We start from the raw sequence: 20,824 nt of genomic DNA, 5'->3' as shown, positions 1-20,824 counted from the left end.
CTAAACTTGGATTATTTGTACATTTTCAGTGCAGCATCTACTCACCAACTGAAGTGACAGAGAATTCCGTGTGTGCCTCAGTAAGTTGTTCTAGTGTTTTTTTATTCTCATGGTTCAGTTGTCATGACTTAATCCAAGCCTGTCTCATTTCAGTTTCCAACTACAAGCTCTGTTTATGCCTTTGTCTTCTCACATAAAGAGCTATTTGTTATCAGCAGTCTCTTCCTTGTGTAGTCTCAGACACCAGAACAAGTAATCTCTTAGCCTTTTTTCAGTATGCAATCCAGAAAGAGTCTCTTTAGCCATTCACTGCAAGGCATGTTTTCCAGCCCTTGATTCATTTTTATAGCCCTCTTCTCAGTTTTTTTTTCAACACCATTCTGGCAGCGTGGTCACCTGTATTAAACAGATTTTCAAAAATGATCTCACCGATGCAGATGCAGAGGTGATGCCCATCTCACAATATGTTTAGTAAGCTTTGGCTTAACCATCCCAGGATCTGGACTACAAGAATTAAGCTGAAATTCACTGAGTTACATTGACTCAGGCTCCTCTTGGAGTTGTTGTCTCTTTCCTAACAAGAGTGATGCATTCTTTCCTCAGCAGTTTTCTTTCCAGACCTTTACATTATCCAAGATAAATCGAATGCAGTTACCATAAGCCCATTCCATCAAGCAAACCAAGCTGTCCTGTGTGAGGTATCTCTCACATATGTTATTTACTGCTGCATATTTTGTGTCCTCTACAGATGTTGGTATCTTATCCTGACATAGGCACTTAAGGATGGTGATTGTCAGTTATTGCACATTAAAGCGCTGCCTTTGTGTGGGAGAGAAGGAGGCAAAGCACAAGCCACATCCCAGAGCTGTGCCAAAGTCTGCGTCCCGTCACCCCAGCTGCAAATGGATGTAAGGTCATTCAGCCACCAAAGGTGTTTATGTGCGATGTTGGCCACACAGCCCGAATGGGGGACTTTATAATTGATATGCTTTAGCTATGCCAACCTGCTGGCTGGATCTTTGACCTTGATGAAGATGTGAAATAGCACCAGTTTAAGAGGTTCATATGGGATCTCACTAGAGAGGTCTTCCTAGAGAAGGTCTTCCCTCTCACTAGAGATCTCAGTGGTGCGTGCACCCATTTAAAATTTCTCTTTGAACTCTTTCAGTTAATGTGTTTTTAATCTGCTTAATGTGGGCTGCATTTGAACAGTATTACATCTTCAATTAGTCTGTCGTGTGGAAGCAAGCCAGGATCTTTCCAGTGCCTGAGGATGTTATGACAAGAAAGTTACTTTTCTTGTTGCTTTCTCAAACACTACCCAGTTTGTCTGCCAAGGACCCATAAAACTATATTAATCATGATTCATTTTTTAACTTGTAAAGTTGCATCCCACATTCATCTTCCATGAGTTTTTTTCTAGAATCAGTGAGGAATAAAAAGGTTTATTGCTGTTTGTTCTGAGGTCTCCTCTGCTTACATTGACCCAATTGGTTCATGTTTGTACTCCCGTAGGCAATACATGCGTGGAGGGTACAGAATAATTTTTTCTCCTTTGGTGTTTGCAGGATGCTATCACAAACTTCCCCTTGAAGGCCTAGCTAGATGAAGTTTTCCTCCATCTTTTCCTACTTTCTATGGCATTTTTAAGGTTTTTATGATGTGTTGTTAGTCTGTTATTCTGCCATTTTTGCACTGATGAATTCAGATCAGGATATACAGATCCAGCTAGAGTCTTACAAACAGGACATAGAGAAGCCTGTCTTCCCATCATCTCTGGCTTTTATCACAGATTTAGCCACAGATATTCCCAGATTTAAGTCCACACAGGTTCTTTCCAGAGCTGTACACAGAATTATACCCTCTCTCTGCCCACCAGAGTGGGATGGCTCAGCAAACATTGCTGAAACTTGTTTAAAATGTCCTTTTCACCTGGGGTATCTGATTCTGGGAGGTGTTATTATCTGTCATGGAGAGGCTGGAAGGAGCAGGATACCATGTTACACTGTGTGCTGCCGCAACCCCTTGGGCTGCTAATTGCTGATGGACTGACTCAGGCCAGGATCCGCTTTCAGACCTTGATGCAATGGGTGAGAATGAGGAAAATAACGGCCTTACTTTTTGTGTCCCAGAAGACTCGGGAATGTGAACAATGGAAACTTTATGGAGCCAGCTTCAGACATTTATCTGTTGGACCAAAATCCAGGCATCAGGAGAAGAAATTGAGTGTGTACTTCCCACTTGTCCTGCATATCACCTTTGCTGCAGCCTAAGTCCTCCTCAGTCAACATGAAAAAGTGTCTGTGTGAGTTAGGCATGTGCCCACGTTACAGGGATGCTGCTCCTCCAAATGGTTCCTGTAGTGCTGGCCAGGTTTGAGGTCAGCCACAGAAGCAGCCTGGAAAATCGAATGTCAGAGCAGATTTATCCAGTGAGCAGGGCTGTTAATAAATTTCCCTCTCCTGCTCCAAGTGCAGAGGAGATGGGACAGAGCTGATAGCCAGATGGGGAGGTCGAGGGAGCAGGCTGCTGTCCTTGAATGATTGCCAGTTCTGCCAGTGGCTTCCTTCCTCGTGCCCTCTGCTGCAGAGGAGACCTCGAGCCCTGGAGAGTGATTTCTGGGAGCCCACAACACCTGCGGCTGTCAGAAGTGACAGTGCTCTTCCTAATGCAGGGAAAGACGAGAGCTGCAGGGCTGCATCTGCTTCAGCAGCAAGGCTGGGGTACTGCTGCTTCTCTGGAAACGCGGTGGCAACGTAGAGAGAAGACATGAGGTTTCCAGCGGGGGAGAGAGTCCTCCATAGCTCGAGTCCATGCCCTTCTCTGAGACAGGCGGTATCATCCAGGCCTGAAGAAACGGGACTGCCAAATCCTCTGCTGTCTCCATAGGTGGTTAGCAGTTTTGGGAATAAGGTGTAGGGAGATGATTCTCTGTAACCGGCAATCCGCTGAAGATACATTCATGAAAAGCTATGACAGTTACTGCTATGACAGATAAAGCATTTTTTTCATAATTAATTAATAGAGGAGTTGGACACAGGCACTTATGAAATTCACACATTTTAAATGCATGCAGGTAACGGTATGAAGGATGGAGGGGGAAGACAGGACTTTCAGATGGCAGAGATGGTGGCTATTTGGCAGCTGGCTTTTTGGAACCGGTCACTATTCTGAAAGACCTCAGCCATTTCATCTGATGGACCGCCTGAACCTATCCTCATTTTTCCATCCTTCACCCATGATTGATTTGCTCTACCTTGATTCATCTGAAGATGATGATGACAATGATGAAGAGGTAACCATCCAGAGAGTGACAGCAAAAATTCTTACAGTAAAAAATGTTTTTGCCTCTCTTTTCTCTATGCTATATATACTGATCGTGTGTTTTTAAATTGCATGCATTTCTTAAGTTCCTGTATGCACCACCCCCCTTGTTACATTAATTCTTATGGGAAAAATTGCTTCTATATCTGTTGACCTCAGCTGCTTCATCTATGAGACTGAACATTTGCCATAAATCTTTTAGTTTTAGCATCCTTTCAGCCTCTTTCAGAACGGTTACGTTTTCATTGTCGTCATCGTCCTCAGATGAATCAAGATCAATCAAGGGTGAAGGATGGAAAAATGGGGTAATGATGACAGTTAGCGGAGCAGGATATTAAACAATTGGCAGCATAACTGTGAGGTAGTGGATAGAGAGGTGATGGAGAAGTGGGTGTTGCTCTATGCTGAGTTCTTCCTCCTTGGTCCAAATTCCCTACTAGGCCTGGAGGGGAGGCTGAGGAAGAGCCTGGTTTGTATGGGGAAGCTTGTCCTCTTTCCACTCTGTAGATAAATGGAGAACCACTGCGTTAACTCTTCCTGGTCTAGCTTTGCCCCATGCGTCCTTTTTGCTTACTAGTACAGACAAAGAATTCAAAGTAAACATATTAAGGAGTGCTGGTTAATATTTCATAGAATCATTAAGGTTGGAAAAGTCCTCTAGGATCATCTAGTCCAACCATCAACCCAACATCTCCATGCCTACTAAACCATGTCCTGAAGTGCCACATCTACATGTCTTTTAAATACCTCCAGGGATGGTGACTCAACCGCTTCCCTGGGCAGCCTGTTCCAGTGCTTGACAAACCTTTCAGTGAAGAAATCTTTCCTAATATCCAATCTAAACCTCTCCTGATGCAACTTGAGGCCATTTCCTCTCATCCTATCACTTGTTACCTGGGAGAAGAGACCGACCCCCACCTCGCTACAACCTCCTTTCAGGTAGTTGTAGAGAGCGATAAGGTCTCCCCTCAGCCTCCTTTTCTCCAGGCTAAACAATCCCAGTTCCCTCAGCCGCTCCTCAGAAGACTTCTGCTCCAGACCCTTCACCAGCTTCGTTGCCCTTCTCTGGACACGCTCCAGCACCTCAATGTCCTTCTTGTACTGAGGGGCCCAAAACCAAACATAGTATTCGAGGTGCGGCCTCACCAGTGCTGAGTACAGGGACACAATCACTTTTTGATTTGATTTGATTTGATTATCTTAATTGCCTTGGATGGCCCTCCTTCCCTTACCAGGCTCTTTCTGGCTTGGATCTCTCTGATCCCACCACCCCATCATTAAAGCAGGACTGATTTTTTAATCAACATTTCTGCTTTTGGTTATGCTGCCTCTTGCTTTGCCTGCCTGTTTGGAAAGCAGCTGTGGAGGGATCATCTAGTGCTCCCAATTTAGCTTTCAAACTGAAAACAGAAGGTGAGGTAATGCTGTAGCCCAGCTGTGAGCAGAAGGCTCTGACCACCTGTGGCCCTGACAATCATTGCATTTCTAAAGCAAGGACTCTTCTCCATTTTGACAGGATTGCAGCCCTCCGAGGCACTTTCTCCTGCAGCCTCCCTGCTCTTAACTTTAGACCCTTTTAATAAAAGAACTGAAACATATGGAGGCGATTGAATTGTTCAGGCAGCTGGTGATGGAATAGGAGCCTGTTGCTATTGGATTGCTGCTTGGAGTCAGCAGTCACCTCTGCCTGGTAGCTCCTCTGGTTGTGGGTGAGATCCTCCATAGGAGACTAGGGGAAACTCAGTCAGTTCCTTGTAGGCAGCAGCTGCATGCTCTGGACATGAGCCCTAGCAGTGGCACTAATTGGATGGTGTCTGGAGTCCAAAGATTTATCACTATATTTGCTATGGGGAACGTGCAGGCTGGTGTCTGTTTTCCTTCCCAGGGTAGCTCCGTTGTGGCACGCAGCAGCTCGAACACAGGAGTTGTCTCCTGTCCAAGAGCAGGACATGCTGCCCAAGTTTCAGACAGGTGTAATGACTCAGCTTCCTGATGAACTCATTAAACAAGGCACTGAGAGCTCATGGAGAGGTTCATATAGAGGGGTGTCACTGGCCACTTCTGTGCAGGTGTCACACAAGCATTTACTTTGGTCTGCATTCATCCCACCCAGCAGAGACGTGAGGGCTGGGATCACCTTAGGCTCCCTGTGCAGTCACAGGATGGAGAGAGGTAGTGCCAGCTAGGGATTCCTGCCAACCGAATCATCCTCTGGAGAGGTCCCTCTCACTCAGTGGCTTCGGAGGGAGGTGGCTCTTCTAACTTGGGTGCCTCAATGAAGAACCTGAACAGGGATAAAGTCCTGTTCCAGCTAGCTCCAGGTTTGCTGTCAAACCTGGGGGGATGATCAGTCTTTTCTCAGTTGTTCAAAATCCTTCTCAGGAATGTGGATGGCCTGTCCTAGGACCATGAACATCACAGACTGGCTGTTTCCCTTCTATTTTCCCTGCTTTACACTGTGGATGGAAGCATAGGGAATGCATTCTGCTGGGCCATGCAGGGATGGGCCAAGCAATTCTGCTTCTGCTCACAAGGTTGCAAATGGTACCTGTTGATCTCTGTCCCATTATAGGCCCCTGTGCTCTGCTTGTCTCTGCCAGGCACATGAGGAGAGCCAGAGCTGTAGATTCAGGTTTCTCTTTTATGTTCTCCTTTCCCAAACTTTTTGCATGTGATTCCTCTGGCATTTAAAACTCTAGGACAGTGTTTCTGCCCAGAGAAAACAAAATCTAAATAGGAACTAAAGCTGTGCTTCTGCCACCTAAAGAGCAGAGGAAGGAAAGAAAGGGGAATTGTAAAGATATATATATACATACACACACACACACACATATAAAATATCAACATCATCTTGTCAAGGATGTTGGGAGAGGAGAAGAGGACTAAGAATTCTCTCTTTCTAGTACTTGTTGAGGTTGGGGGATACTGGGGATAGGACAGAGTTGATTACTAGGACATGAAAACACCTATGGGGAGGACTTGCAGTAGGCTTAAACTGCAGCAAGGGAACTGGGTTAGATGGTGAGAAAAACTAGTGATAAACTCTGAAGCAAGAGGACAGATGTGGATTCTCTGTTTTGGACGAAGAATCTCATTTGGTTCTTTTTTGTGGGTTGATTTTTTTTTCTTTTCCTTAGTTTGCACTGGCAATGAGTTGCTTTATTCCCAGAACTACCCAGCTGAGTAGCTCACCTATGAATTATTGAGTAGTAAGATAACTGGTTCTCTGCCAAAAGTTAATGCATATGGGATGCTTTTGGGGAAAGCATATCATTGGCTGCCTGTTAGTGAATGTTTGGATCTAAACTATTTATATGCTATTGGGAGCGGCATGTCACTGCCAGCCCAATTTGTTAAACAGGAGCATGTGATAGTGGATGCATGGGTATGAGATGACTTCTCATTATCTTCTAGAAGACAGAGGCAGAACCTGAGCAGAGAGTTGGTGGTCTGACAACTGCTACACACGGAGGGCTCCCCTCTTGTGGGTATGTGGGTGGGCAGGAGAATCCCAGATCCATCCTAGCCATCATCCTGCTTCACCATGCTGTAACTAGTAAAATTGGCTGTGAGTTAGAGACAATATTTTCATGTTAGTCTGTGGCGAAAGAAAAAATCTAGATTTGGGTTATGCCATTGGTCTGGCAGTAATTGAAGATATTAACTCTGAAATGCCCACTCTCTCGCCCTCTTTATTTCTCTTGTGCATGACTGCTAATTGGGCGGTATGGGGGGGGAGCATTATCAGCATGCATTTCACATACAAATGTGTATGTGCCTTCCGTACATACACCATCTTTTCCCACTTATCTTTTTCAATTAGGGGAGCGGACTGTTTTGAAACCAGGCACTTGAAGGTAAGTGAGGCATGGGAATGAGGTGGCTTTACACTGCGGGAGAATGCTTGTCTTTGTAGTGTCTTGTTAGCGTGAATTAATTGGGCAGTGAGTCTGAATGGAGTTCCAGCATGTCTGGGACAGATCTTTTTTGAGGAGGCATATCTGTGAGGCAGAAGGTCTGGAAATTCCCACCCAGGATGGACTTTCTTCAAAGCACTCTGTAAAGTGAGCTAGGGGTCTCATGTATTAATCAGCACAGTTCGTCATAGAGAAGAGGAAATCCTTTAGTAAATCCCTCTTTGTTAAAACAAGGTGAAGACTGGTTGAGCTAATTGGCTTGGAAAGTTCAGAGAAGAGGAAAGCAGAAAAGGTGGTAGTGAATACATTTCATTTGCTCTTCTTTTAAAAGCAGTCAACTAGCACAGAACTAAGCCTTTTCTGATCTGAGCCCTGCTTCTCCGGTCCCTCCACCCACTTGTCTAGCAGAAAATGTACTCAAACAAATTTGTTTTGTTTGAAATAACAATACTTGCAACTTGGCTTTCAGGCACTTTGCAAAAAATACACATTTTGTCTCTTTATACATGGGGAGACTGAAGTGCAAAGGCGAAAGGCATAGAAGATGAAAGAAAGAGATTCTGGCTTTTAGCTGAAATAGGTTGAGCAAGCCTTCCTCCATCTCCCCTCTTCTAACTACTCAATTATATCATCTCGCAGAAACAAGCAGCTGAGACTGGGCTTGTAAATATTAGTTGGGTATTTGTCTCCACATGGAAAACTGCTGGTGCCTAATGTGTGTTCTTAGGGTGTGGGGTGTGGGTGCTGTTGCAGGGAACAGAATTGCTCAGCTGTGATTTCCCAGCCTTGTGACAATGAAAGAGCTTCCTGCTTGCTCAGGTAGAGAGCTCTGGTCTCTCCTGGAGCTGAAACCATGGAGTTTTCTACCTGCTGTGAAAGCAGGGGTGCAGTATCTTTGATGTCTGTGACATCTTTATTACCCCGGATTATGGGACCAGGGGCTGGATAAGGAAGACACCCTTTGCTGGGATTGCTTTGGTTGTCTAGAGAAGATTAGGGAAGACTGCATCCAGTATGACTGCAGAAGGGTACCTATCAGAATTTAAATGGATGCTGGATGCAGTCATATAGGTCTCATAAGGCCCTAATAGCACCCTGTGCTGATTTGCTTTCCAGAGAGAGAAATTATTGCCCGATGCCTTTAGTCACTTTGGATAACGGAACACAGCTAATAATTGTAACTAACCACAAAGTGCAGTCTTTCATACCAGGGTCTCCGTGTGTCCTTTTCAATGTTAATCCAGCAAGTGAGTGGTCAATTAGCTCTCACATGTGGGAGAAGGTGAAGACTACAAGCAGGAGTCCCACTGGCGCTGTGATTGCATGGCTAAGCTTGGAGGGAGTCATTCAGCAGAGTGGGTTGAGAACTGCTGAAAATATAGCTGCTTTCCAATCTAGCAAGGCTTGCTATTTTCATCACTTGTGTTACATGTTGCACTTTCTAGATTTAAATAAAAATGTAAATGATGATTGACTCTGGAGGGTAGAGTAGAGGGTGTTTTTCACAGGGGAGGAAGCCTGGGCTAAGGACTGAAGTGTGGGTCAGGACACAGGACTCCTGCGCTGCCTCTGTCTGAGTCTGATGCTGCCGGTTCGTGTGACCTCGGGCAGGCCATCTTTCTGCTTGTGCCTCTCTTTTTCCGCCTGGACATTGCTGCGCCGTGGTGCTCTTTGCAGCAGAGGAAGTGTTGCGGGAAGTAAACCCCTGTAGCAAAACGAGAGTGCAGCAGCCCATGGCAGCTGCATAGACCAGCGGTACGATGTGGGCAGCTGACCACCTACAGAGACGGCTGTTGTCAGCCGCTGGTCAGGGTGGCTACAGGGGCGAAAGGGCTGCCTGTGAGTCAGCAGGCTGGTTATGAGTGAGCTCCTCAGCTCTGACAGCCCTTTCAAAACAAGCCAGCGTTTGGGAATTGACCAGGATATGCTATTCACAGTCCTCAAGCTACGGTGGGAAAGCAGACTTTGCATGTGTCTTGCATAGTAATGTTGTACTGTGGTGTCTAGGATTTTTGACCTTCTCAATTCTTGCCTGAGCTCTTAATGCAAGGTCTGTTCACTCAGTGTTCCCCTGTCCTGCAGATGCTGGTTTGTGTTTAAGCTTGTCACTGATTTCTGTGCATCAGTCTACTCCAATATGAGCCTTTCTTTGCCTTTCATCCATATCAGATTGAGCAGCCTCATGACAACATCCCCATTTTTTAAAGTGAAAAAAACCTTTTTCACTTATTTTTTTTTTTTCTGTATTTACCCCACAAGTGAAAAACTTTCCATAGTGCATCACTGCCGTCCTGGGATGCTCTGACTTCATCATTGGTGAAAGAAGCATCCCTGCCTTCTGGAGGCATCTGAATTTGATGGGAACCTGCAGCAATCAGACAGCATTGCAGAGATCACTGACTACCACTCCTTGAGCTGTGTCCAAGCAGGACAGCACAGTAACAGTGCAAGGAGACTGTTGTCTCTCCTGCAAGCACTTTGGCTCTTGTAAGGAAGAACAATCCTCCCTTCCTCAAGGCTAAAATAAAAACAGACTTAAAACAAATACTTACAGATTTGACCACAGCTCAACTGCCAGTGCACTTCTCAGTCATCTAGCAGGATGAGCGTTTCAGTCCTAGTTATTTCCAGTGAAACCAAGAAAATAAGCTGTTATCAGGGCACAAAGCAACAGCCCTTGACACTTCACATTTCTCTGTTATGCTTCCCTCGCTCTTGCCCTTCATCATCATGAACTCTGTGCTAGCTTAGCAACCTTTCAGTGCAGAGCATCTGCTCTGGCTCACAGCAAGGGAGCTGCCTACAGCCTGGCTTTGCTTTAGGGTGCCTGGCACACTGGAGTAGGTTGCCTGGGTTCGGCTGATTTGATTTGCTCCTAACGAGCAGGTGAGTGATTATGTTTTCTCCTGTTGCACAATAATTCTGCTACGAAGGCAAGCTGCCCTGCCTTGTGTTTCACAGCAGCCGCATCTTAACAAGGTTGCTGGAGGAGCCTTGCTCCTTCAACGTTGCCTAGAACGGTAATGCGGTGCCCCCTTCTCCCCTTTCGTCACTCCTCTTGCCAGCTAGCTCTTCTAGAGTTAAGCTGTGTGCTGAGAGAAAACAGTAATCATCTGTATTTGTTTGCTGTGTTTCTTACCAGGGGATCCCGAAGCCCTGTATATGCAGAGAGGTTTTTCACCTCCCTCTTGAAGCATAGCAACGTGGCTGCTGCTTAACAGAGCATTTCAGCTGCATGCACTGGAGTTCAGGGGAGACATGGAAAGACATTTGAAGAGCCTCTGGACAAGGACCCTCCGTTGGAATTGGGTTAAAAACTGGGGCTGATACCCAAGTTCCCCAAAGAGCACCATGGCAGCTTAGTGAGCCAGAATAGCCAGACACTGCTGTACTGAGCAGCACAGCTCCCTTACAGGGGTGCTGCTTCCCTGTGGGTATTAGAGGCACCTGGAAAATCATTATCATTTCCTGCAGCTCCCTAAAGGTGTCTGCGCAGGTGTCATGTTGGAGGTCTCTGCTCCGAGACAGTCACCGTCTCAGGTGTACCGGAGCTGTTCAGTTCCCAGTTCTGGGGAGTAGGAGCACCGGCTCATTTAAACAACTTTCTTTTGCATTTAAGCCAGGGATGAGAAAAGGCTGTGTTGTTATCTGCTAGGATTTGCAGTCTGAATCCCTGCCTTGGTGGTGATCTCCCTTTTGTGTATAACCTACTCGAACAAGTGTGGGCTCCCCAGTAGGTGGTGGAGGCCAGAGCTGATGTCTGGCTCTGAAATCGCTGTTGACCTTTCTTTGCTTTCATATCCACTGGCAGCCTTCAGCAACAGCTGCCCCTTGCCGAAGTACTGCATGCATTCTTTGCGGCGACGGGATGACCTGCTTCAGCGCTCTCTCCAGAACACCCAGGGGCTCCAGGACTACCTGCAGAGTTAATGTTCATTGGGCGTTTCCTAGTGCCAGAGACAGGAGGAGAAAATGTAATCAGTTTTTACTGTATAGGCACTTTCAGATGTTCCCTTCACAAGGTGATAACATAGGCCCAGAGCCTGTCCCAGTGCAAATCAAGTAAATCCCATTTCCCAGCTGAAGAAGATTAAATATCTTCTGCATCCTTGGCTGCCCTGCTGTTCCTGTGACCTAAGGAAGCATCTGGATTGTCCCAGCCCTGCTCCTCTGTGGCCCTTTACCAGCCCCAGCCCCCCCCCAGTGAGTCCCAGGGGGGCACTTTCCTTGCAGCGTGTGTCCTTGCAGGGGCACTTTGTCCCATTTCAGACCTTTTCTCTTCCTCTGTCCCAGCTCCGTACACAGGTGCCACTCGGTGCAGTGAGGGAAGCTGCTCTCCCACCCCTCTCTCCTCCTCATGAGGTAGATTGCTTTGAGTACATCTGGAGCTGCTGTGCCATTTTTTTTAAGCCTTCCTTTATCTTTTCTCCCCCCCTTTTTATCTTCTTTTTTTTCCCTACATCACCAGCTGGCCTTGATTATAATGTGAGACCCCACCGGCTTCAATTAAGGAGCAGATGTGACCCAAGAAATGGGATAGCAGCTAGGGATGGCGATGACACATTCATGGCACTAGGTCTAATCAAACAACTTCTCACATTATTCTCACCGTAAGGTGGGAGACATGTGAGCCAAAGGCAAGTCAGCGCTTGGAGCACCCGCAGAGACACATTGCTAGCAAAGCCATCTGTAATGAGCTGACCATGCCACTCAGCACGGCAACGTGAGCTCAGTCAAGGGCTGCTTTTAATCCACTTAAATGCAGCAAAGGGCCCAGAGGCTCGGAGTTGAGAACGGGTACCTAGAAAACAATCAGCCACTGTCAAACAAGGGCTGCCAGGTGGAGGGAATGCTTGTACGCTGCGTACCCACAGATGCATCTGTGTCCCTGGGAGAGGGGACGCTGCATGCAGACCTCTGGGGTAGTGCATGCACCGCCTTCATCTGTGGTGAAGATGAAGATGTTGCTAGTGTTACGGAGCTGTAGGTGGGTCTCGCTGGGGTCAGGCTATGGGAGGGGAGAGACTGGTGCGCTGGAGCCCTCCAGGCACGGCTGTGTTCAGGGCAGCAGGGATGCTGTGTGACCCGTGGTTGCTGGTGGGGCTGTGCCTGTGGCCCTGCAGATGCTATGTGTTGCAGGTTTTTGGGCCTGGCTGGGCTTGGCAGCTCTGCGGACCTTTAGAGGAGGCAGGTGCTTTGTAGATCTGCAGTGCATAGAAGTTGTCTGTGGAAGAGCAGGTGCTCTGAACCTGGGGAAGGTGAGTTGTGATTGTGCTGGAGCTGCTATAAATCTGTTCTCCCTCTTTTACATTCAGGCTAACAGCTGGTTTTTGTTCAGGAAGCCTTTCTCATTTTAGAGGGAGAGCTTCTGGTTATTCCCATGCTGTAGTGTTTTAATTAAGAGTTTATTGCAAGTGAAACATGTCCATCAGATGGCTGTGGAGATTGAAGTCCTCTGCCATTGCATTAAATAAGGGATAACCCAAGAAATACCAATCCAGACTTTCTCCTTGCTCTGCCTCAACCATGCTCAAATCGTGAGGTTCCTGTAAATTTTTACAAGTGCTAAACAACAAGACTTAGTAGCCTCCCTTTGCTAAGGAGGTGGCCACACACCATCGTTCTCACACTACTGGCAAAGAAGCTGACATGGAGAGACATGACTCGCCTCCCAACATCGAGGAATTGTTGCCAGAGATAAAAATAGGACCCAGAGTCCCCGTAGCCAGTCCCTGATGTGTTGTACCGATGTATTTGGGAGAGGGCCTCTAACACCCCTTCAGATCTGTGCTCTGTGGGGACAGCCAGTGCGTATCCCTCCACCTGAACGTGGTGTCCCTGATAACCCTGTTGGATGTTGACCAGACGAACATGAATGTGACTGCTTGGGAGCATACCTGCTTGCTGAGGGGGTGCAGTTTACGCTGGGTATGAGGACTATGGTTATTCTGATTGGGACCCGAGGACTGAATCCAAGCTGTGGCGCTCAGCTGCTGGAGTTGCGCTTCTCACAGGAAAGAGCAGGGCTTGGTAGCTCCTCCAAGCAGTGTCTCACTGTGGGATGAGTACTTGCTAAGGGCCACTCCTACCTAATAAATGGGAGGGAGGTGGGAGGTGGCCCCAGCCCAGTCAGAAGGGGATGTCGGACGACTATTCCTGCTTTTGGTTTGATGAAGCCTGGTTCCCGCTAGAAAATAAATATGCTCTTGGAAATCATAGGTGCCTGTCTCCTCAGAGGCACCGCGGGGTGACCGTGCTGAGCGAGATGGCTGTTCCCTGACGGCATCCCCGCCTGTTGCTCTGTTTGGTCTCCAGTCCCCCCCGTGGTGGAGCCGACCTTCCAGGACGTGCGCCAGGGCGTGGGGCGCAGCGTCACCCTGCGCTGCACCATGCTGAAGGGCAGCCCCATGAAGGTGGCCACCTCCGTCTGGCGCTTCAATGGGACCCTTCTGGCGCAGCCCCTGGCAGAGCAGCAGGACTACTCGGAGCTGAAGGTGGACAGCGTGAGCCGGGAGACCAGCGGTAGCTACGAGTGCAGCGTTTCCAACGACGTGGGGGTCTCCACCTGCCTCTTCCAGGTGTCTGGTAAGTCACAGAGCGCACATCGGAGCAAGCTGTTGGATGGGGTCACGGAGGTGGGAAGCTTGCTCCCAACAATCTGGTGCCAGTACAAGCAACCTCTACTGCCTCCTCTGTGCACGGCGCCGTGTTCGAAAGGGACGACTTTCTGTAAGCCAACAGGCAGATCTGCCTCCATCCTTCAGGCAGTCCTTCGAGTCTGGGATGGCAGTCACTGGTACATTTTAGCAGTGTTTGACCACTTGCCTGAAAGATACAGGACTTAAACTCGAGGCTGCCATCGGCTTTCAAGCTTGAACAACCTGTATCGTAGATAAGTATTGACCAAGGGGGAGTGGAAGGCTCTACATCCCCCTCAGCAGCCTCCAAAACCATCTAATTTCCCTTTAAAAACCAACCAACAAACAAAAACTGTATTATGCATTGCTGTACCTTCCCTGTGTCTCCTGGCTGTCTTTGTGTCGCGATGCCTGCCAGGACAAACATAAGCTGGGAGTGGATACTAGTACTCAGTGGATTTGCCGCTCAGTTTTCTGTGAATCCAGCAGGCACCGTAACGGGAATCCTCTCCAGCACCCGCAACTGTGAAGAAGGATGGCAGAGTTATAGCATCTAAAACCACTCATCTGACCTAACCTCTCCAGCTGATCATTAAATCTGCTTTTCCCATGACCCCAGAATTGACTTGGGCACCAGTTTCTAGACAAGCTTTCCAATGAAGTTGCCTTAATAAGCAGTAAATTCAGCCAAAATACTGGGATTTCAGTCCAGGGCCAATTTATAATACTTTTCAAGTCAGGGCTGAACAAATGAGAATAAAGAACACCCAGAAAGGCCTGATTTTGAAGCAGATCTTTCCCAGGGTTTGGAAAAGCTCAGGTATGCTGTTACTGTGAGATGCTCTCGGAAATGGGGAAGCCCAAACCAATTCTACTCTTTGGGCCCCTTTTCAGGACCTTGCTCTCACCCCTTGAGATCTCCTGGAATTTGTCTGGCAGTGGATTTTGCTTGAGAGCTTTGGCCCTCTCTACCCTTTCTTCATATGCTCGTTAACTGTCACGTCGCTAACTAAATGATGGCAAACCATATCCCACTATGAGCCACCATGGCAAACTTTGTCCCTAGCAAGCTTGGGAATGCTCCCAGGGTCCGAATTTCTTGCTGGAAGTAGTAACAAAACCATATTGCCACCCAGTGTGCCATGCTGTGCCCCACGAGTTAAAATCCCCTCAGCAGAAAGCAGCGTTCATCCCTAGAGAGCACTTATCAGGAAAGCAACAAGCATTTATTTTCCTGCATCCCTTCTCTGTTTCCAAGACATTGCTATCTGATGGTGGCTTTTCAGTTCCAGACATCTCTGCCTGTGTCCTGGACAGCTACAAATCAACTATACCTTCTGAGCTTGTAGAGCAACCTAAAAAAATAATCCAGTGGCCAGACTGCTGCACTTGGGCTCAGGACTGCTGGAGTTTTAATTCCCATCTGCCACAGCCTTCCTGAGTGAGTGGGGGGAATGGCATAGTCTCTTTTTGTTTCTGTTTCTCCTCTGTGAAAGAAGGACCATAAACCTTCCTATCTGACAGGGAGGCAGTGACTCATTTGTGACTGTGAGGTATTCAGATGTACTGGAAACAGGGTACATAAACCTGCCCAGGATGGGATTAGTTTCTTCTAGGGATGAGCGATTAGCTTTCTGGGATGTTTTGGAAGGATAGTGAGACATCCAACCCACTCCCCTTGAGCCAGTTGTCAGGGCAGCCCATACTGGTCACCACCTGCTCTCCTACTAGCTACCAGCACAGAAAAGCCCTGAAAGTGGGGTGAATAACCTTCAGCTCTTCCCATCAGCTGCAAGCAAAAGACAAAACTTTGCAGCAGTGGTAAAAGTTTCAGAAAGGAAGTTCCAAAAGTATTGTGATGTGCTGCATTAGAAGGCATTTTTTTAGATTCCGTTTCCATCTTGGAGTCAATTAATAGGGAATTAATATCATGCAAGGTGATGATGATCATCAGTTCTGATTTTATTTCGGAATCCATTATGAAGCTTGACTTCCACAGTCAATACAAGTTGAATAAGCAGCAATTAGTCTCTGAGGTGGTTCTGAACTTCTTGCTTGTGCAAAAATTCAAGTCAATAAAAATAATAAGAAAAAAAGGACTTGGAAATAAACATCAATATTATCCATCTGAGTTCATAAAAAATAAACATTGAATCCTTTCGAGCCTAATTATAACCACACAGAATGGCAGGGTCTGTGATTCAAGTGGAAAGGCGCAGCAGACTGCCTGGGGAGATGGTGTTTACGTCTGTTCTGCTCTCCAGCATCCCTTGCTGCCCAGGCATCTTCCTGGTCTGTGCAGGTCCAGATTGGACCTGAACCCAGAAAGGAGAGTTTTGGTTCAGGCCCAGCTCCTGCCTGGCCCAGGACAGGACCTGCCAAAAATTGAAGCGCACAGGGCGAAATTAAGGTAATTTCAAACAGGGCAAAACCAGTTGTGGGTAAGACCTTGAGTTGCTTCTGGGCCCTGTGCATTTGTCCACCAGCCGCTGGGCTGCATGGCAGTAGCCTTCAAATCATGTTTGGTAGTGGTTCAGGACAGCAGCGGCTGGGGAAATGATGGGAAATCCCTTCTTCTCTGAACCATCCAGTTTCTCTCTGGTACATTGTTTCTCCTGTGTTTGCCTTCCTCCTGCTGCCCTCTGTTTTTAAGGGGAGACGTGGGTTTAGAAAAGACATCTCTGCCCCTGCAAAAGCTCCCGGTGCTTTTACCCAGGCTGAGGTCAGCATCCCCTTTTGCTGCCGAGTTGACTGTCGTGTACAAAGAGGCTGGAGCACTGTGTTGCCGAGGCAGGGGAGGTGCAGAAGGAGCAAGGTCTCCTTTTTAATGCCATGGTCCCTGTGTGATAAATAACACTTTTCCTGTGACCTACTGGCCACATGATCTTTCCTCAGGGTTTGTTAGCAGGAGACTCTGTAAAGCAGCAGATGAAACAGGAGAAATGCCAGTTTGAAGCTGTTACCTCAATCTAAACTACAAAGTAAGAGAGAAAAGATTAGAGCTGGTTCCAGCTGGAGAACTGAAGTTGTTCCCACCTTCTCTGGCGTCAGTCATGCCCCACTGGTGTTGCAGGGCTGCTAACCCTCCCAGTAGTTTAGGCTGTAAAAGCAGTAGTGATTCACAGAAATGATGGCACATCAGTGCAACACCAGCTACAACAGTAAAGGTGTCCGTCATGTCCAAGGCAAGTGGATGAGCTGGGTGAGCGGAGCTGTTCCACTCTCACCACATCTCTCTGTAATTTATGTTCCCCTTGATCCCACTCTTTTACTTTCCTCCCTCTTTTTTTTTTTCCCCTCCAGCAAAAGCTTACAGCCCAGAGTTTTACTATGACACTCCCAACCCCACCTTGAGCCAGAAGCAATCCAAGAATTATTCTTACGTCTTGCAGTGGACACAGAAGGAGCCCGATGCCGTGGATCCCATCCTCAAGTACCGACTGGAAGTCCGGCAGGTAAGGTCTGCTCTTCTGGAGCCTCAGCGCGTGCCCTTGGGAAGAGGACCTCTCAGGAGGCAGTTGCATGAATGCCTCCTTGCAGATAAAGAGCTGAAGGTGATGAAATTGCCAGACCCTGATGGTCTTGCACCTTCCCCACCGAATGGAAGAGACAGGCCAAGTGCACAGCTTGGTATTCGTTTTTACGTCTGGTGTTGGGTACGATCGAGGGCTTTCAAAGCCCGCTACCTCCCATCGGACTGTTCATGCTCAGTGTTCTGAATGGGGTTTTAATGTGAACAAAACCCCACAGTCATTAGTAGGTATTGTAGATTTTATAGGCCAAAGACTCAAGCGAGTGGAATTCCACCCTCCTCACTCGTCTGAAATAAAGGGAATAAGCTGAAGAGCTCTCCAGGCAGGAACTGCAGGAAAAAGTCATCAGCTGTTTGTGTTGCAGAAGGGCTTTTGTACTGTCACAGTAATGAAGCTATTTGGACTATATAAACTCTGCAGGGGAAGAGAAGTGGGTTTCAAGGTTTCTGAGTCTGAAGAGAAATCATACCAGAGGGGGAGGAAGAACTGAGGGAAATCTGAAGAGATCACTGGTTGGAGAAGGTTAGGGAAAAGAGTCTGATGTTTTTAAAGAGCGCATTTACCTAGCAGGATTGCCACGTACTTTAATCCATGCTCAGCAAAGTGCCTGCGTTCAACATTTTTAAGAAATGGGGACACTTAAAATTGGTGGTTCTTGCCATTCAGTGGTAGCTTGGAAGCAAATGCATTTTGCAAGGAAAAGTTTGTTTACTGTAGATAGAAAACAAAATAATTAAAAAGATACAAGTGTCTCTTTCCTCTAGGACTGCACAGTAGGCTCCAGTTTTATGTCTCCGTTTGATTGTGAGCTCTCTGGGGTGGGACAGCCTTTGTTTGTTACTCAAACTGCGTGGAGCACATTGTCAGTGCTTAATAATAATACAGGACACAGGGGAGCCTCTAATAATGAAGGCAGTTTGTCACAGTACCCCTTCCCTCTTAGCCGAGTTTTGCTATTATCAGCACTGCAACTCAACGAACTAATTTGTGGTTTTTATCCTTCTCCAGTGATGCTGAGGTTTTTTTTCCTTTTGCACAGTGCCTGAAAGTAATCTTGGATCTGTTCCTCATTTAGCTCCTACTGAAAGGGATCAAGAAAAGGGAAAATCATGTTTCTGCTTTAAATTATGACATGAAGGAAACTGAGTGCCTGTGGAAATTTAAACACCCCCCCCGGTTTTGTTCATACCTCATCAGTTACTGCTGTTAATGTTTCTTTTGCAGCATCACTACATAGTTGTGACTATTGAGTGGTGTGTTTTAGAGGAGTGTTATACCGTGGCCCTGCTGTAGCCCAGTCTCATGTATGGGTAGGCTCTTAAAAATGGCTATGGGTGCCATCGTAGTGGCCTGCGTCTGAATAAGGGAGGGCAGAGCGAGGAGGAAGCGGGGGAGATTTGCTCCCACTTCTATCAAGCACAGGCAGGAAACACTCTGGAAAAGAGTTTCATGGTATGGCCTCCTCCTGGCCCCCTGACGACAAAGACGCTTGCATTTCGTGGTGAGGTCTCCACCTCCATGTGCCACACTGAGGTCTCACTGAGTATTTCTCATTTCCTTGTCCCAGAGGATCACATCTCCTCTTGTCTCCAACTTGCCTCTTCCCAGAGCTGCCTCTGTGCTCCCGTCTTGCCTTCCTGGTGTTTGCCCCACGATGTCTCACTTGGGCTCCAAGCAGCCTCGTGACAGCTCCTGACCTTTCGTTCCTTCCCTTGGGCCGTCACCCTCTTCCACGTCCCGCAGGCTTTGCTGCTTTGTCGCACCTTCTTCTCCGTGCTGGGGTGCCTGGGCTAAGCTTCTTGTCCTGCTGTTCCATCGCTGGACCACAGAACATGGTGACATTACTGAATATAACTGTGAAAAGCTCAAAAGCTTAAAAGCATTGCTGACAGGAGAGCTCTTAAGAACGGGGATTTGTCTGCCTGAATGAGGAGCTGCTGTTTGCCTGTGTGCCCTCCTCGCTGGATACACTGGCTTCCAGGCACTAGCTGTGGTGGCACAGAAATCCCCCTAGAGAGCTGGGATTGAAGTGGAATATTCTCCTCGGATAAAACGGGCCTTACACGTGGCCAGTCATGACTGATTTCTTGCTAACATCAAGCTGATGAAAGCTTACCCAGCCAGCCAGCCCACCTTCTCCTCCAGCCCTGGGAGCTCCCCAGCCTCTGTGGCCGGTGGCAGGTGCTCTTCAGCGTCTTAAGGATGAACGGGACAGCAGCAGCGTGCAGTCTCAGGGTGGTGAGGGGCTGTCTGGGAGATGTTAACTCTTGCTGAGCTGGAATCCAAAGGGCAGCCAGTTGGGATGCCCACTGGTTGTAAAATGCTTTGCTGGTTTTCATTTTGCTCTCCCCAGTTTGTATGAAGAGCTCTTGGCATATGTAATATGAAGATCCCTAAGTAGCAGGATGCTTTGCAAGGCACCTGGGAACCCTTGAATTAAATTTGCTTGCTGCAGCTGCTGAAAATGGGGCTGGATGAGAGTAAAAGTGCTGCTTATTAATTGACTGGTGCTGTGGCTCCTCCAACCCTTCCTATTCAACAGCTTCTGAGGGCTAGCTGGGCATTCCTGGGGGGATTGCAAGCAGTCTGGGGGAATTCGGTTTCCTGAGCGATGCATGGGGGCTCCCAGCAAGACAGGTGGGTGCATTTCCATGGGAGCCGATTGTTCTCGGCACTGCAGAGCAGGCTGAGCGGTGCAGCAGATGTACCAGTTCCAGCAGAATAAGAATTAACTTTCGATTAAAACCAAATAAACAGCCTGACAGCTTGGAGCCACTGACCCAGGCAAAGCACATACGATAGCAACGTGGAGCAAGCTTCTTGTAAAGCCTCTGTTGTATGTCTCGGCAAATAGGCTGTTATTTCTCGGAGTGCATCGGTCAGGTGGGCTTCGGCAGCGGCATTGAGTTGAGTGGCAATTCAGAGGGGAAACCATCCCCACTGAGGAGCGGCAGGGGCCTCACAGACGTCTGTCCTGACGGCTTGGGAGGTTTTTCCTTTCTTGCCCCAAGGCAACTGATCCAAAAGCCAACCACCTTACTTCACCTTAGCCAGTGAACTTAATGAGTTCACAGCCTTGGGTGGTTTGGTTGTGGGTAGATGCCGTGAGGCTTTTGGGCTATTTGTTTGGTCAGCTTTTTTTCTTCCATGTATTCTTGTAGCATAGAAAGGCACTGAGGCACTGCACTCCAACTGAAAATGTTTTTCATTGCTTGGGGATTCAAAGTAGCCTCCCCAAACCAGATCTTTGCTTAAAAAATAAAAAGCTTTTAAGTTGCTTGTTTCTCTCTGTGTATTTTATCCCCTCCCAGAGCTCTGCTTTAACATTAAAGAGAAATGAAAAGCCATCTAATATTGCAAGCAGGTTGCATCCTGGAGGAAAGATCTGAGTTGGGCTGGTGGTTACGGTTAC

At 47.5% G+C, this 20,824-nt stretch overlaps 1 protein-coding gene across 1 annotated transcript in view; it reads left to right on the top strand.

The window, feature by feature from the left end:
- The window catches only part of MDGA1 (MAM domain containing glycosylphosphatidylinositol anchor 1), a 146,746-nt gene that overhangs the window by 81,105 nt on the left and 44,817 nt on the right, over nt 1-20,824 (top strand). Inside the window, exons 9-10 of the mRNA XM_075497408.1 lie at nt 13,557-13,826; nt 17,183-17,334. Of these exons, the coding sequence (XP_075353523.1) occupies nt 13,557-13,826; nt 17,183-17,334 (422 nt within the window). The remainder of the gene's footprint in view (nt 1-13,556; nt 13,827-17,182; nt 17,335-20,824) is intronic.

The sequence above is a fragment of the Mycteria americana genome, chromosome 3 (assembly GCF_035582795.1).
Source record: "Mycteria americana isolate JAX WOST 10 ecotype Jacksonville Zoo and Gardens chromosome 3, USCA_MyAme_1.0, whole genome shotgun sequence".
Classification (NCBI taxonomy): domain Eukaryota; kingdom Metazoa; phylum Chordata; class Aves; order Ciconiiformes; family Ciconiidae; genus Mycteria; species Mycteria americana.
This window is presented reverse-complemented; position numbering and strand designations above follow the sequence as displayed.